This window comes from Strongylocentrotus purpuratus, unplaced genomic scaffold (genome assembly GCF_000002235.5).
Source record: "Strongylocentrotus purpuratus isolate Spur 01 unplaced genomic scaffold, Spur_5.0 spur5_scaffold_14, whole genome shotgun sequence".
In the NCBI taxonomy this organism is placed as follows: domain Eukaryota; kingdom Metazoa; phylum Echinodermata; class Echinoidea; order Camarodonta; family Strongylocentrotidae; genus Strongylocentrotus; species Strongylocentrotus purpuratus.
Window position 1 is genome coordinate 5,061,281 of NW_022145599.1, and position 16,274 is coordinate 5,077,554.

General features: G+C 35.2%; 2 protein-coding genes across 3 annotated transcripts in view; one reads left to right on the forward strand and one right to left on the reverse strand.

The window, feature by feature from the left end:
* The window catches only part of LOC100888087 (transmembrane channel-like protein 7), a 37,484-nt gene that overhangs the window by 13,238 nt on the left and 7,972 nt on the right, over positions 1-16,274 (reverse strand). For both annotated transcript variants that reach the window (XM_030984021.1, XM_030984020.1), the window contains exons 2-7: positions 14,209-14,566; positions 8,604-8,673; positions 5,757-5,838; positions 5,229-5,363; positions 4,411-4,508; positions 493-659 (exon numbers count right to left, since the gene is read on the reverse strand). In XM_030984021.1, the coding sequence (XP_030839881.1) occupies positions 493-659; positions 4,411-4,508; positions 5,229-5,363; positions 5,757-5,838; positions 8,604-8,673; positions 14,209-14,566 (910 nt within the window). The remainder of the gene's footprint in view (positions 1-492; positions 660-4,410; positions 4,509-5,228; positions 5,364-5,756; positions 5,839-8,603; positions 8,674-14,208; positions 14,567-16,274) is intronic.
* Positions 12,634-16,274, forward strand: part of LOC578478 (transmembrane channel-like protein 7) — a 43,491-nt gene continuing 39,850 nt past the window's right edge. The window contains exon 1 of the mRNA XM_011669371.2: positions 12,634-12,653. The gene's annotated coding sequence lies outside the window, so the exon portion shown is untranslated. The remainder of the gene's footprint in view (positions 12,654-16,274) is intronic.

Consider the following 16,274-nt stretch of genomic DNA (forward strand, 5'->3'; position numbering starts at 1 on the left):
CATCCCTTCACTGCTACATGTATTATGTAAAAAGGTGAATATGCATGTGACACCTGTTCTACACATTTTTACATAATAGCAGTGAAGGGATGTTCCTTTGTCTACCTGAGGAACTGTATATTCTGTCCGCTTTCTTTGTCAGTCATGTTCATAGTGTATGTCAGTAAACTGGTCTATTCTGTGGCAAACTTCAGGCTGAGGATGGAGTATGAAACTCTGGAACATCAAATATTTATACTTCATTTGAGTGTTACATGTTTTTCATTGTTTTTATCTTTAATAAAGTTACTCAAATTTCCAAGTACCTGAACAAGATATCCTAAAATAGATATGTGCCGAATCTCGGTAAACACTTAAACAACAAAACCACCAAAAAGCTATTTTAAAAAAGAAGACAATATAAGCCTCAACTAAGGCAATTTGACAAAAAGAGCTGAATTGCCTTTGCATAAAAAAAAGATTTCCACCTCAAAAAGATGAGTTTTGACTTACTAGTTGACCATCATGAGGAGACTGATGACGAAGTAACTGATGGTTGCTAAGAGATAAGCCAGAGGAAGGTTGTAGATGTTTGGATCGATAGGGATGGTGCTGTTATCTGATAGGAAGAACTCTGGAGAGTAGTTACCATAGAAGAGTGGTGTCTGTTCCATCCAACCCTAAAGGTGTCAATAAAACATTGAAATACAGTGAAACTGGCTATTGTAACCACCTGTATAGAAAAACCACCTTATCGTAACATGTTCTTGTATCCCATTTCATTTTTAAATCACATTTTGGACTGATTTTTCATTATGTAATTTCATACCGGTAAGTAAAATAGTACCTTTACATTAAATACTGGCCTATCATTTATTTTCAAGGTACATATATGCAAACTTACAGTCAAAAGCAGGGATATATATATATATATATATATATATACCGGTAATAGGAAATAAGTCACATAAAGATATTGATTTTTATAGTCTCACACCTGTAAAGTGTTTCAAAACTTGGATATACCGGTAGTGCATATTTCATTTTTAATTTGAGAAAGAAAATGGTATTGATCTGCTCCAGGGGGGGGGGGGGGTACTCAGATTTGGTTTCGACAGGGTGTGGTGCTCAAGCCTCAAAACCCCTACCCATTTTAAGGGTAATTTGGGGTAATTTTTCTCGAAATAAAGGCGCATTTTCCTCAATTTAAAAAGAATGGACCCATGTTTAGTGATAGTATTGTTAAAAATGGGCCCCATGTTTAGGGATTCTTAAAGAAAAAGTGACCCATTAGAGCGGCACACCCCCGTATGTCGTAATATGTGAGTACCCCCCGGGGATCTGCTTCACCTTTTTAATAACGCCACCCATGAAATACGAACTTTGATACAACAAATCAATTCATATTTGTCTTCTATATCAATCACATGGTAACAGCTAATCAGTGACATCAGTCACAAAATGCCATTCACCAGTGATAGCATTGTGACAGGGCTACTAATGGGTGAAATCAAGGTGCTTTCCCTAACAGTGAATAATATCATCATAAACGTTATTAGTATTTGCTTGCCTCGATACAATCTACCAAAATGCAAACAATTCCAAACTACTGCAATCATCTGCACTGAGATAACAGATGGCATATCCTGGTTTAAACCGAAATAGTGTGCGTCATTAATAGCTAAACTCAGGAGTCTTTCTGGAGTGCTCTGCATATATACACTTCACCTCATGACTCAACTTTACACATGATATTACTTTGTGGTCATAATTTATGACACTGGTGGACAACAAGTCATTTTTATGACACAGAAATGTTTTTGGGCCAGACAAAACAGCATTGATAAATCTGTTAAATCTGATATTTTAACCATCATTTCTCCTTTTTTACCCTCCCCCCCCCCTTTTTTTTTTAGGGGGGTTCAATGATTAATGTCGCAGAGGCAATGTCAATATCTAGCTCCAAAATATTAGTATATTAAGATTTGGTACTTACAGATTTATACTATGCAGGGATAAGAACTGCCAGCAGGATTTTAAATATTGTTTAATGTTGTTATTTTTCCTTTTTAAAATATAATATGACCATCATATAATGATAATAATGGGTTTGTATTTAATTTTATTGCTATTGATATAAGCTTTAAGACTTCTAAATATTACTCCATCAATATTCCCCTTTCAAATCATTTTTTTATTAAAATGTTTATTAGGAAAGGTCATACTAATATAAAAGATTTAAGAGTTTTCTAGTGCAAGAAGCTGGTGTAAGATCAAATAACAGGAGGATGAAAGTCCATGTTTTATATATCATCGGTTGAAAGCTAGAAACTCAATCCTTTTGGATGAATTGAAATTTGTTTCCATTGAAATGTGTACTACAGGAACCTATACTTAAAGACCACTTGCCTAAAAAGTCCACTAATGTACGTCTCCCTCGAGTGGTCTTTATCAACGGGCTTCACTGCTTAGTCTTCATTACAGATACCCTTTTATACATTAGTTAAATCATAGAAGCCTTAAAAAAAGCTTGAAGAAACAGACAATCTGACAATTTTTCATTTTGTAAGAAGAATATATATGATAATGTGCATTCCTCATACAGTGTGTATTATATGCATTTAGAAAACCTAAACCAAATCCTTCTGTAACTCAGCGGTAGTCATTTGTCTACATTATCTGAATTTGTAAGCTCGGGACCTAACACCATATCTAACCCTAACCCTATACCTTACATAAAGCTCAATTGCAACCTTAGCTCAAACCGTATATCTTTAATCAAATAAAGCATGGAACAATTGTCAGTTCATTAAAAACCAAATAGCATGGCTTTGTTGGAGTGACTCTGGTTCATATCGACTTTCAATACCAGAAAACAAGAGCAAGACATCAATCTGCATTTGCCAGTTGCCACCCAGGTCAAGTAAATACCGGTACAGGTAGGTACCCAGTAGTTTGAACTCTTGAGCGCCTCTTGAAGGTAGCCATAAATTAGGGGTAAAAATATGATTGCAGGGCCCTTAGACAGAGCAGTATTGTGAGGCTACCCTGGATAAATATGATTGCAGGGCCCTAAGGCCATTAAAAAAAATATACATGTTTAGCGTTCCCGCCCGCTTCCTTATAGGGGGCCGCCTCCTATTTTTTTTTTTTTTTTAATTAAAAAAAAAAAAAAAATTAAAGAAAAACTAGATGGAACTTCGACTGCGCGCAGTCGAAAATGATGCCTCCGTCATAGAGCAATTTTAGAAACCAAAACAGAAGAAATTTTTAAAATTCCAGCTCAATTGTAATCCATTAACAGGTTCTCAGAATATCGTGATTACAAGCAATTTCTCATATACATATATGACCCTTTGATCTTTGACCTCATGACCCTAAAATCTACTCAGTTCATTGGCTCTGCAAGATGTCCTGAGTTAAATAGTAATCCATCTGTCAGTTCTAATGAGAATGCTTTCACAAGCTATTTTTGCATACATAATGAGCCAATGACCTTTGACCTTTGACCTTATGAACCAAGAATCTACTCAGTTTATTGGCTCTGCAAGATACATAACTGAAGTTTGGCAGGAATCCATCAATCTGTTCTAATGATTGTACGATCACAAGCTATTTTTTGCATACATAATGTGCCCTGTGACCTTTGACCTTTGACCTCGGTACCCCAAAATCTAATCAGTTCATCGGCTCTGCAAGTAACATACATGACCTAAGTTTGGCAGGAATCCATCAATCGGTTCTTGAGATAACGCGATCACGAGCTGTTTTTGCATACATAATGAGCCCTGTGACCTTTGGCCTTTGACCTCGTGACCCCAAAATCTAATCAGTTCATTGGCTCTGCAAGATACATACATGACCAAAGTTTGGCAGGAATTCATCAATCGGTCCTTCAGATAACGCGATCACGAGCTGTTTTTGCATACATAATGAGCCCTGTGACCTTTGACCTTTGACCTTGTGACCCCAAAATCTAATCAGTTCATCGGCTCTGCAAGATACATACATGACCAAAGTTTGGCAGGAATCCATCAATCGGTTCTTCAGATAACGCGATCACGAGAACGGGACGTACGTACAGACGTACGGACGGACAACCCGAAAACATAATGCCTCCGGCTACTTCGTAACGGAGGCATAAAAACATGAAAAACACTGCTAAAATGGATATATTTCTGATTTCAAAAAAAAAAATTGGCGGACATCTTGAAAAATAGCCCGACTGTCAGGGAAAATGTACCGAGCGGCCATTTTGAGCGGCCATTTTGAAAAAAAAAAAAAAAAAGGGCCTCCTGCTTCCTATTTTTCAAAAAAGCAGGACGCCAAACACGTTTTTTTTTTATTTGGCCTAATAGAGAGAACAGTGTTGTGAGAGTACCCTGGGTAAATATGACCATACTATACATCTTTATTATTTGTATTACTTACGCTTCCTTCTAAGAAGTCTAAGATACACTGTACTCCATCACCATCATCCACACAGTTTGTATCTATAGACCCTGTGTAGGCTGCCTCACATGTACTTGCTGTGAAGGAAAAATGATATCAAGTCAAAAAATAAACAAAATATCTATCACTATTTAAAAGCGATTGTAGCAAAGTATATTCCTTTTTTCTGTATTTCATGGAAGATATAAGTATAAATCACAATTCTTTAAAAAAGAAGTAAAAATGATGGCTCGTACTAACTTGCTGTGAGGTCAATACAACATCAAATTCAGAGATACGTGGACTCTTCATCATGATATTTGGGGATATCATGTTCACTTGTTGAAAACTAGCATTGTTATGTTATTCAGTTCCTGTAGATGTACCTTGGCAATATGCAGAAAGCATCATATCCCTGGTACATAGTCAAGGCTCTGTCTTCTGAAGCATTGCAACAGATGTGAATCAATTCTAGCTCAAAATCAGATTGATTCTTATCACAACTCTTCATGAAATAAGAGATTTTCAATTGATTGGAGGACTCACTTGATTTTTTTTTTCTTCATTTGAAATTAATTTTTTTTCATGTCTTTCTACTACATCTCCTTGATTATTAAACGTTTTATTATTTATGGATTTCTGACATCAGCTCATTAGAATAGCCTCATACGAGAACTTTGTTTTCTTCTTGTGATCCCAGGCAAATAGTTTCTATTCTTTGTTCTTGCACCTGGCTCTCTTGTATAGCATGTTATTGTCATATTGCCTTGTGTTCCTGGAAATGTAAGAAGAAGACTGCGATCAGTTGGAGGACTTACTCTGACTGTAGTTGTTTCCTAAGATGATTTCTGGGATGACGATGAAACCAAACATGATGAAGAAGATGTAGAGGTTGAGAAACAGAAGCCACTTGAGAAAGACAAAGTACGACACCACCGCTGTCCCAAACTTGCCTAGATATTAGAGTAAGAGCCAAACATGGATTGTTACAACAGATAATTACAGACTCTTCTCTTCACACAAACAAATAATACATGCTACAGGCTGATTATATTCAAGTACACTAACATACCAAACGATAGCAGCACAAAAGAGGAAAATATACCATTTGCTTCCTATTGCATATTGTTTATAGAATTTGTTGCCAAGCTATGGAATGGTTACCACTTACCAAAATTTGGTAATTTAATGTTTTTGTGGTACGATTCTTTGATGTAAAGTTAGCATACAAATGTTGTAGCTGTGTTAAACCAGCAGGAAAAATCATATTCAAATTCTGCCCCATCAAGTGTTGACAGCTTATTTCATCTTTAGAAACAACAGCTTAAAAATGATGTCATTTTTACCTTCTACTTCTTTGAGTGATGAGCGCCATACTTCAAAGCGTAACCTGAAGTCATACAAGTTCTCCTTTGTTCGTTTCCATTTCTGTATTACAAGAATACACAGCCATCAGGCAAAGAGAGAGAGAGAGAGAGAGAGAGAGAGAGATGGGGGTGATACAGAGAGAAAGAGAGAGAGAGAGAGAGAGAAAGAGAGAGAGAGAGAGAGAGGAGAGAGGGAGGAGCAAAAATAGTAAGTTAATCCATTAACTAATTTTACATTCCCTTTCTGTTTTTTGCTATGTGTACATGTACATGTATTCTTAAAATATTATACATGTTTATATTGTTTTCTAATAGAAGCTCCACACGTTAATACACTGTAGCTTCAGAAGATTTTTTGTTTTTGTTTACATTAATGCCAAATATAATCAACAGTAAGACTCTAGAAAAGACCAGATAGTACTCCAAGCCTAAATGTACGTACTCCCTCCCCATGCCAAACATGTCCAATCTATTGCTGGTTTTGTGTGTCCGCCATATTTTAAAACAAATTAATTGTTTATGAATTTGCATACTTTGTTCTTTATTTCAACTTCAATACTGAAATGAAACTATCTGAAAGGAACAGGAGTACAATTTGATAGTCACAAACAAAAAACTTACATAAATTTAAAATGATAGCATCGATTGTAAGTTCATAACCTGTTCTGAAACTAATTGGAAACGATAGGGCGGGGAAATAAGTGTGATGTACATGTACAATGCATGCATGGACAAAATATTGGCCTACAAATATAAGAGTATACACGGGTCATATTAACAATACATGTTTGAGGAAGCTGGCCAATTTCATGGAATCTGATTACCATGGTTCAATAAATGAGGAAATCAACTCATTGGCAACCTGAACCAGGATGCTGACAAATGTTTCGTTCATTAGGTCTGTCCTTATCAGACCAAAGTTGCAAAATAACCTGCTATTTTAACTAGCCTGATCTTAAATTAGCCAGATAACTTGCGTCTTCATCAGCCCGCAGTTGCAATTACCGAGCTACTTGGTTAAGAAAATATCCTGAGAAATGTTGGTCTTGTTTCTAAACTAGCCTGCTATTTGGGAAATAGTGGGCTAATTCGCGCCCGTCCAAGCTAGTATGTGATGAGCATATATCAGTCTGGTGAAGACGCAATTTCTAGCTTTGGGAAAATATCCAGAGTTTGGAAATAGCGCATTGTTTTGCAAATTCGGTCTGATGAATTCAGGCCTATTGTGGCATGTGTGAGACTACAGTATACACAATTCAATTTCACCCCAAAAAAGACTTCATATAACAATGTAGACAATTCACTGTGATGATTGAGGTTTGTGGTATGCCATTCATCAAGAGTTCACCCTCATTCGAGCAAACAAACAATAATAATAGGTATTCATATTTTAGTGACTTTCCTGCAAACTCATACATTGAGCAGTACTAGCTGAAGAGTTCACACGGTAAAGAAAACAGGTCGGAGGATTGCCCCCCTCTTACAGTGTATGCTGTTTCAAGTAAATAGATTTTATGAATGATAAATGTACAGTACATGTACATGTACATGTAGCTCTGTATTTGAATTGTGAAATATCTTGATCTTTCCTGTCCTTTATTTCAATATATTTTTTTCTCCAAAACCTGGCCAAACCTCTAAAATTGAGCTTCCATAGTTAAAGAAAATACACTACACATGAAATATTTGGAGAAAATAATATTAGTTTACACATCTGAAGATCTTTAACATTGCCCATTTTAGTGAAACAAACTACATTGCATACATGTACATGTAAATAGTTCCCACATTGGATTCTGATAAGTGAACAAATTATAATTGGGTGTTTGTTTAGAAAACATACTGAATATCAATGATGCATCGCTCACAATGATTTTTCCACATGAACTTCAAACCTCAAAACCTGTCCATTACATGGAGTACAGTATTTGTATCTACTTGTAAACCAGCAATATGTATATGGGTTCATTATTACAATTTTAAATTAGGAAAAAGGTTACAAGACTTGTGTTAGAATTGAAGCAATGTCTAGTTATAAAAGGTCGTAACAGGAGTACAAGCTATTTCAAAGCAAAGCAAACACAGCAGGGGACAAATAGAATCACAATAGAACAGAATCACAATAAGACAGCATAGATTTTTTCTTTTAACATATGTCATTTTGGTGAGTCAAACTCAATTCTGTCCTAATACAGGTTTGAAAAGATTTTTTTTTTAAGGTGAATTTGGTTAGGGTGTCTTCTTTATTTCAAGCAATACTGTAGTTATCATGCAAATATACACGTAGACAACCTACTTTAGAATAGAATGATCGACAGTACATAAGTACAACCTACTTTAGAATAGAATGATCGACAGTACATGAATGTACATACATATTTGCACAATGACAGGCAAATGTGTATCTATCTCCTTTGTCGACTAAAGACTGACATCAATATACATATAAACATGTAGATTTAGTGAATAGAGTCCTCATTTCTTTGCCCCTTTGCGTGGGTCCACTTTGATTGATTTCATATTTGTACAATTCTGCTTTGTCACTTACCGGTATGTACATGTATATTTCCTGAGTGTATATTGACATGTATGTCAACTACTCTGTTTTACTCTTAATATATTGTTCATGTACTGTGCATTTCATATTACAGCTACAATGTAATTATAGTGTACATTTTCAGGTACATGTATACTCTCAGAGCCTTGAATATTTCTGCAAAATGGATATGGCCTTATTTATTTACAAATAGGCATTATTATTATTATTATTATTATTATTACTTTTATTTCACATGTACATCTTGAAGAAATAATAGTTAAACTTACCAATGCAATATTATATTTGAAGGCTTTCCAACCAGATAGCGCTTTCAGCTTACCCTTTCCATACTTGTTCCTAAATGGAAGAAAAATATAAACATATTTAGAAAGTTAGGTAAAATACATCTCTGCACATACATGTACATGTATATACAGGTAAAAATTAATGGATAAAAAGGAATTCACCCTTTCACATTATAATTTTTGGCTCTGGTGACTGGTCTCAAGTCTTTGGTGTCTTCTGTCTTCAATAGTAAGAGGGGAAAAAAAAAAAAAAAAAAAAAAAACAGATCCAAAAACAAACAAACATGGAAGTGATAATGTAGAGTACAAAAAGATATTAATCAACTATGATTGCAATGAGTCGCTTCCAAATCCAATATCTCTTTAAAGCGCTTTTATGATACTACATGTACATGTACATGTAGTTATTTGCTTGCCTCACATGTATGTTTTACTTTCTAAATTACATTAACTGTACACAATTGTATTATTGTCTATTGTATAATGGTAGATGACCTTAAAGGCCCACTGCACTACTTGCAGCTACTTCTGCCCTCTGTATAACAAACAATGCCTAAACGGTGACCATTGGTCCCCCATGATCCTCTTTTTCTTATGTTAACTGAGAGCTGAGTTGATGAGATAACCATCTGTCCAGTGACCTTACAGGGTAGTCTAATCCCTCCTGTAAACTACAGCAGATAAGCTTTAAGGTCTATAAAGTAGCCTCACTTGTCTGATATTTCAAAGTTTTAAAAGTTTTGAAATAAATTTCATTTACTGTACAGGTGTGCAGCTACATGTACATGTACATGTGCTTTAGAGAAATAGCTTTCTATATATTCCTCTTTAAATAAATGGCAAAGTAATGAGTTTGAGTAAATAAAGTGAACGTTGATTACAACATGCTTATTTCGATAGCAACGTAAAATATAGATTGCTAATCCAATCTGAATGATAGGAGAAACACTCCATCATGATTCACACCATGCATGAAGGCAATCAATTATACAAAAAGGTGAAGGGACCTTGCAGACAATGGGTTACATAGTACTGTTAATGTTGCAGTCCTGAGCACGCTTAACTAATTAATTTATGAACCATATTTAGTTGCAAACCACACTTACCCTTCCCTGCAGAATGCAAAGTGCATTTCAATATGAATCACCTTTTTAAATTTAAAAAAAAGTAGAAATTGAGCGTGTTTTTGAGATGACCTTTACTGCATGAACAAAAATCGTAGTCTGCTGAAAATGATTATATTTTGTGCTATTTTTCTTTACAGACTTCATGCAAATATTCATAGATTTGCTATAACATCATGAGATATAATGTATACTTATATAGCTTTACAATATTGACTTGTTTTGACAAGTTTTTCAAGGTCTATTTTTTTATTAAGATTTACAATGAATTAATTTCAAACATATTTTGTGAGACATAAAAGTGTATATTGCTCGATGAAGGACCATGCATGCGTACCTGTACATGTATTTCTGACACACTGGACATCTAAATACAACGCTTCAAACTATTCAATGAACTTCAGCATGCCCTTACATGTACATGCAGACCATAACTCAGAAAGTAACCTCCAAGGCTCCAAGTTCACAAATTTTCATATAAATTACAATGTTTTATAAAATCTTTTGCAGTGTACAAAATACTATTTTGTAAGAATTTGGTGTGGTAAAAGTGTGATTTCATGTGATACTGCTCACTCCTCTTGTGTATTTTTCTTCACTGATGCTTTGACACAAACTGCTTCATCTCTCCTGTTCATTTACCTTGATACTGCGAAGCCAGAAACTTTTGCAATATGAACTTGCAATTTTAACAACTATTTCTACAGAAAGAAGATTTCAAGAATTTTCACTAAATTAGTTTGCATCAGTTTCTAAATCAATTATTTTGAAGTATGAAACTTTTGCAACCACTCACAAAATTTGTGAAAATTTATGCAAAAATTTCTGGTGACAGATATGATCTTTAAACACATGTACACATGTACGTGTAAGAACCATGCACATGGGGGAGGGGGAGGGGGTGGAGGAGGGGGGAACGGACCACACCTTGACAAGAACATTAAATCAGTCACTCTCATGCCAACAATGAGATAAGACTCACAAGAACTCTACTTGTTCCTCTTCATCCATCATATCCACAAAGTCTGCTATCGATGGTCTTCTTCTCGCTGTACCCAGGCTACTGTGGGGTAACCCTACACGAACATCCGACTCGGACAATGCTCGACTGATATGACTCCCTCGCCTTGACAACAGCAAGTTAATGGCAATATTTGTAAACACTCATTCATGTTTACATGTACATCTTTTCATATCAAATATGATCAAACAATCTACATAATAATGTACATAACATTAGGTTACCTACCAAATATCTGCTCAAAGCCAGAACGACAATTACAAATCAGATTCTAGACTGAACACCCTGTTGAAAATCCGGTGGCAATTGTAGAAAAACAAAGAGTATTATTGCCATTTCTGCTTCAAAAAGAAAAATGATTCAGTTCTGCCTTGGACTGAAACAATCAATAAGCTGTGGTAGTACTGGTACTGTTCCAGGCAAGGTCACAATCCACAGGCAAAATTGATCTTTGTATATAGGTACAGTATATTTCAAACATTCATCCAGGGCTCTTACTACAATAATTAATTAGATTTACATCAAACTTTCGCTATTCAGTTTCTCTTATTTTTCTCCTTCCATACAAATGAACTTATTACAATGGTTGGATTGCCCTTTAATGAAAGATGTTTAAGAATGGAGGTGTCCGGTAAACAGATATAAACCTACATTATGTAGGTCCATCATATACAAATCAATTATCTAGAAAACTACCTTTTTTTTACAAATCTAAAGATGAACCAAAATTACAAAGATAGTATTTTCACTATTGTGTGGGTATTTTACTCTTTGTTGGAGAAATTGTGTAGAACAAAAACTACTTGTAAGGTATCCATTTTATTTATACCAGCAACAAAAATGAAATTCAACACGTACATGTACTGTACAGTACAGTCGGAGTATCTATAAAAATTCCAAACTTCTGCCTGATAATTCAAATTCTGTTACCTGTTCAATATGCTACGTCTCTCCACTAAGTTAGTCTGTGGATGGGACATACTCTGTGACGTCATGCCCATATCATCACTGCCATTCTCCTCTGGTTTTACATTTATTCTATGAACACCCATCATCATTTAATTTGCAGTTGATTAATCACTTCTTCTTTTATTAGGGCAGATATTCACCACCAATGTCCAACTTGAAACTAAAAGGCATACACTGTCAGCTAAATGCAGAATGCAGCCTGTGCTACGCAGAAGACACATGAACAGGCTTTAATAGATAATAGCATTGGTTCCAAGGTACATACAGTACCTGATTAATTTTTATCCAGGAGTTACATTATCATCAACATCTTGAACATTGAACAAGCTTGATAAGATAAAACCCCCACTTGGAATTTACAATCAACCAGACCAAAGGTTTACAGACATCTTTGTTTGAACATGTATGCAATCAAATTAAACCTTCATTAAATATGGATACCGGTAAGCATATTTTTAGGCTTTCCCGTTAGTCCCTTCAGTCATACATGTAAATACTGCAAACTCCACTCACCTTTGAGTTTCTACCTCCATGGAAATATTTTGTGTATCTAATGAAATTACTTTGCTAGAAAAGACAGTTTCAACTTTTATATTCCAAGACACCACTACCGGTACACACTGACTGAGGCTCCAAATAGAAGTACTCAGCTGGTTGCGCAACGGCTTGATAACTGATATCATATCTACCTCAGGATGTACATGTTGAACCTTGTTCCTTCCTCGAATAATAATAAAATTAAGTACTGATTTCAGAGAACAAAATAGTTTTAACGACAGGAGAACATCAATCAAAATTCAGATTGGTTGGATGTGGAGTTCATGGTGTTTGCTTTTGTCTCCAGAGAGACTTCATTTTGTTTGTCACACTATTCCTTCATCTACTGTCAACTCAACATCACTCTGGACTTGGTGAAGGGTAAGAAGCATTCACTTTGTTTTATTGAATGCATGGAATTACATTAATTATTGTTAATGATACCAGTCATTGTAAAGAGTATCCTTTTATCTCATTTATGTTTTTCATTTGAAAGAATCATTTTCCTTCACGAAATCACAGGCCGGCACTCAAGGAAAACTGTAAGGTACTGTACATGTAGCAACTATGAGTACTGTACACCTAATTTATACAAGTTCCAAAAGTATTATAAAATTGAACTTTCTTTCAAGTCCTGCTGTTGCTTGTTATGTACAACAATCAAACTCCACTCTCTTGCAGGCACAAACAGTGAACACAACAAACAAAGCTTTGTATCTTTTTCAATTTTCATAAATCAATCTGAGAGATTTTAAATCAACAGGTGGTCTACAAAAGGAGCTCTTGCATCAAATGCTGTGTTTAAATGCAACTCAAATAATTAAGCACAATTAACTTGATTATCATTTTTTAACTGATCAATATTGCGTATTTGGGAATTGGGAATAACTATTTCAGTTACTTTTTTTAAAATGCAACTTGTTATATTTAGGGAAGAAAGTTGATACATAAATTATTATTACCCCACTGTACAAGGAAAGCAAGCAAGGGACATCCAACTGTCTGTAGTATTTTGGTGGACTTGGTTTGAACTTTGAACCTTGACCTATCTAATAACAGTACCTGTACCACTGTTTCATTCTGTATCCTTGTAAGCATAATTAACAGGTACAAATTTCTTTGATATGGACCATTAGGTTTCATACCGTAGGTTCATTTCAACTTACACTCTCAAACGTAAGATTTAAACAAAATATGATTTACTTTTGTTATGCTTTTTTTTAAAGAATATATTTCAAGTTGTATATAGATCTATGCATGTAAGATTTTACAATACATGGTCTTAGTATACTCTCAGGACCTACAATGTACATGTAATTTGTATGTGGGTTATAAATAAATAGTAGTAATACAAGTTATTACATGTACATGTACATGTAGACTAACTTTTGTTTTCATTGTAACCACTAAACGCACAAACAAACAACTTGAAGTTCTGCAGTTTTGGCAACAAGTTTCATCCAACTTTAAACAGGTATAGGCTAGATATCTAAAGTTTATTATTAGTTTGCTTTTAACTTACCGTAAGTTTATATTTATTTTTTTGCTAATATCTATGACTCTTGCTTCAGTTTTGCTTGATTTGAAAATATGTAAGATTTTGGTATTTAAACCTGATTTCAAATTCAAACAACAGATTGTACCATGGTTTCACGGTTAACCATGCAGTGCTCCAAGCTTAAGAAATGGAGCTGTACTGCGCACTGGTAACCATTACTAGGTGACCATCTAACTACATGTACATAGTTAGATGATAATCCATGACTCTGTGAATATTTTTAGGCAACTTCATTAACTTTATTAATTCATTAATAACTTCTTAATAATATTTGTAAACTAGATCTAGATCTAGACTAAATTTGTATTTTTTGTACCAAGTTTAAAATGATCTTACTGATCTGTCATGTCATACCTCACTTTTCTCCTAAAAACTCACCTTATACTTCGCCTTCTGTCAAGGGTAGCAGGGACGGATTTGATGACTTTAGCCCTCTTTTCCATTGCGTCTTCTGAATAATCGTCCTTGTATTTATTCATTTCATATTCCACTGCCGCGTCAATGTGCCCGTGGTGTAAGCTGATTCTCGACACCGGTCGCGCCCGGGACACAGGGCGTCCGTTTGCGTTCGACATGGTGGCTGCCGCTACTGGAAGATTGTTGCCTTCTAAGTTTTGTAACTCTTCTTCTACCTCAACATTGGAGACGGTTGCAGGAGTCTTTGACGCCTGTTTGGCAGACCCAGACCCATATATATCATTTGTACTTGGTGATACTTCGTCCAATTCTTGATCGTCTGTAAGGAGAAATGGAAAATGAATTGTTTTAATCGAACTTTCTAAAGTTCACAACTTCCGCTCCGCTGTACACATTCGACAGTATAGTATTCCGCGATCCTAGTTCTTTAAAGTTGCGTGTGTACCGTACCTTATACCTGGCATGGTGCCTGTACGGTACCTGTGGTAATAGCGACCTGTAAATTGTTAGTGTCCCACAAAACATCGATAAAGTATAAGGCCTAAAAAATAACTTGTTGTATTGTCCTTTAGGTGCCAAAACATGGTTCGGTCGGTCGGAAATCTTCTTTTTCTATGAAACTATGTTTCTTCTTTTTTTTTTCCTCCCTCTTTGGGAAGATATTTTTCAGTTTTCAATGCTTTAATAATTTTCTTCTCTAAAAAAAAAAGGCTAAACAAAAAAAATAATTAACAAGCCGACCGTTGATTTCAAAATGCAATTAATACAACATGCTTTTTCTTGTTAAGGCCTAAACGTCGGGCTAATAATATCCCATTCATAAAATTTTAGCCAACCTCTCATTTCCCAAGGGAATCTTTGCAATTATGACCTAAATTCCGCCTAAATTAATTCATAAATTCAGCAAAATGTGTAAATAGCACTGCCAATGGGCCTACTTGGCATGCTCTCTCTCCTATAGCTCAAGGACCCCCTCATATTACAGACACTTCCATGCAATCAAACTTACTGCAATTTTAGAAAGTAACGAAGCAAAGAAATGCACTTATCAACTTAGTCCCTTATTATGAACAATAACAGTAATGCGATTTTATATGGATGCGCGTCATTACTATAGTAGAGTCTGTCTCGGTCCGATTACAAAATGATATAGGCCTAAGCCTATCATGTACGGTTGCTTGTTTTTATTTTCAGTACCTGATTCTAATTTGTATTAAACCCCCACAAAATGTTACCGGTCGTACATACCATCAAAATAAGACCCCCCCCCCCCCACAAAAAAACAACAACTAAGAACACAATACACACCAATACAAAATTTAAAAAACCGCCGAAAATTAGAAGGTTTAAGGTTCAATACTAAAGGAACTTATCATATTGTCGAGGTAGTCGGGATAGCATGGGTAAAGGCCTACATAGGGCAACAACTTCCAGATATCCCATTCGACTCAGAAACTGAATAGGCCCTAAATGAAATATAATTCAAAGTTTCGACACGGCTGGTTACATATGGCAAGTCATTATCCTCCCCAGGATGATCCTGGAATTCGCCGGGCTTTCAATAATATTAATAAATCAAAATTTTTGATTGACTGATTATTATTATTATTATTATTATTATTATTTTTACATCCCGCCCCAAACTCCCGACTAGTCTATAGACCTACTTCCCCTTTTTTTTTCTTTTGGAGGGGGGGGGGGGGGTGGTTGAATTATAATATGCATATCTAAAGCCCTATAATATAAGGCTGCACGGTTTGTTAGTTTCATCATTCAGAAAGCATGACCGTGCTAATGTATTGGTGATTGTTTAATGATCATGCAAGGACGATGATAAAATTGATCGACACTTCGATTCAACGACCAAAATGGATTACTGTCATACTATCTGTTGCCGTATTTACAGATTATAGATTTGATATATCGAAGACCATTACTGTCATTAGCAAAATCATGTACGTATTTAAATTTATCAATTAGTTTATATTCTTGAAAATACCTTAGACCAAAATGCACTTCATAAGATC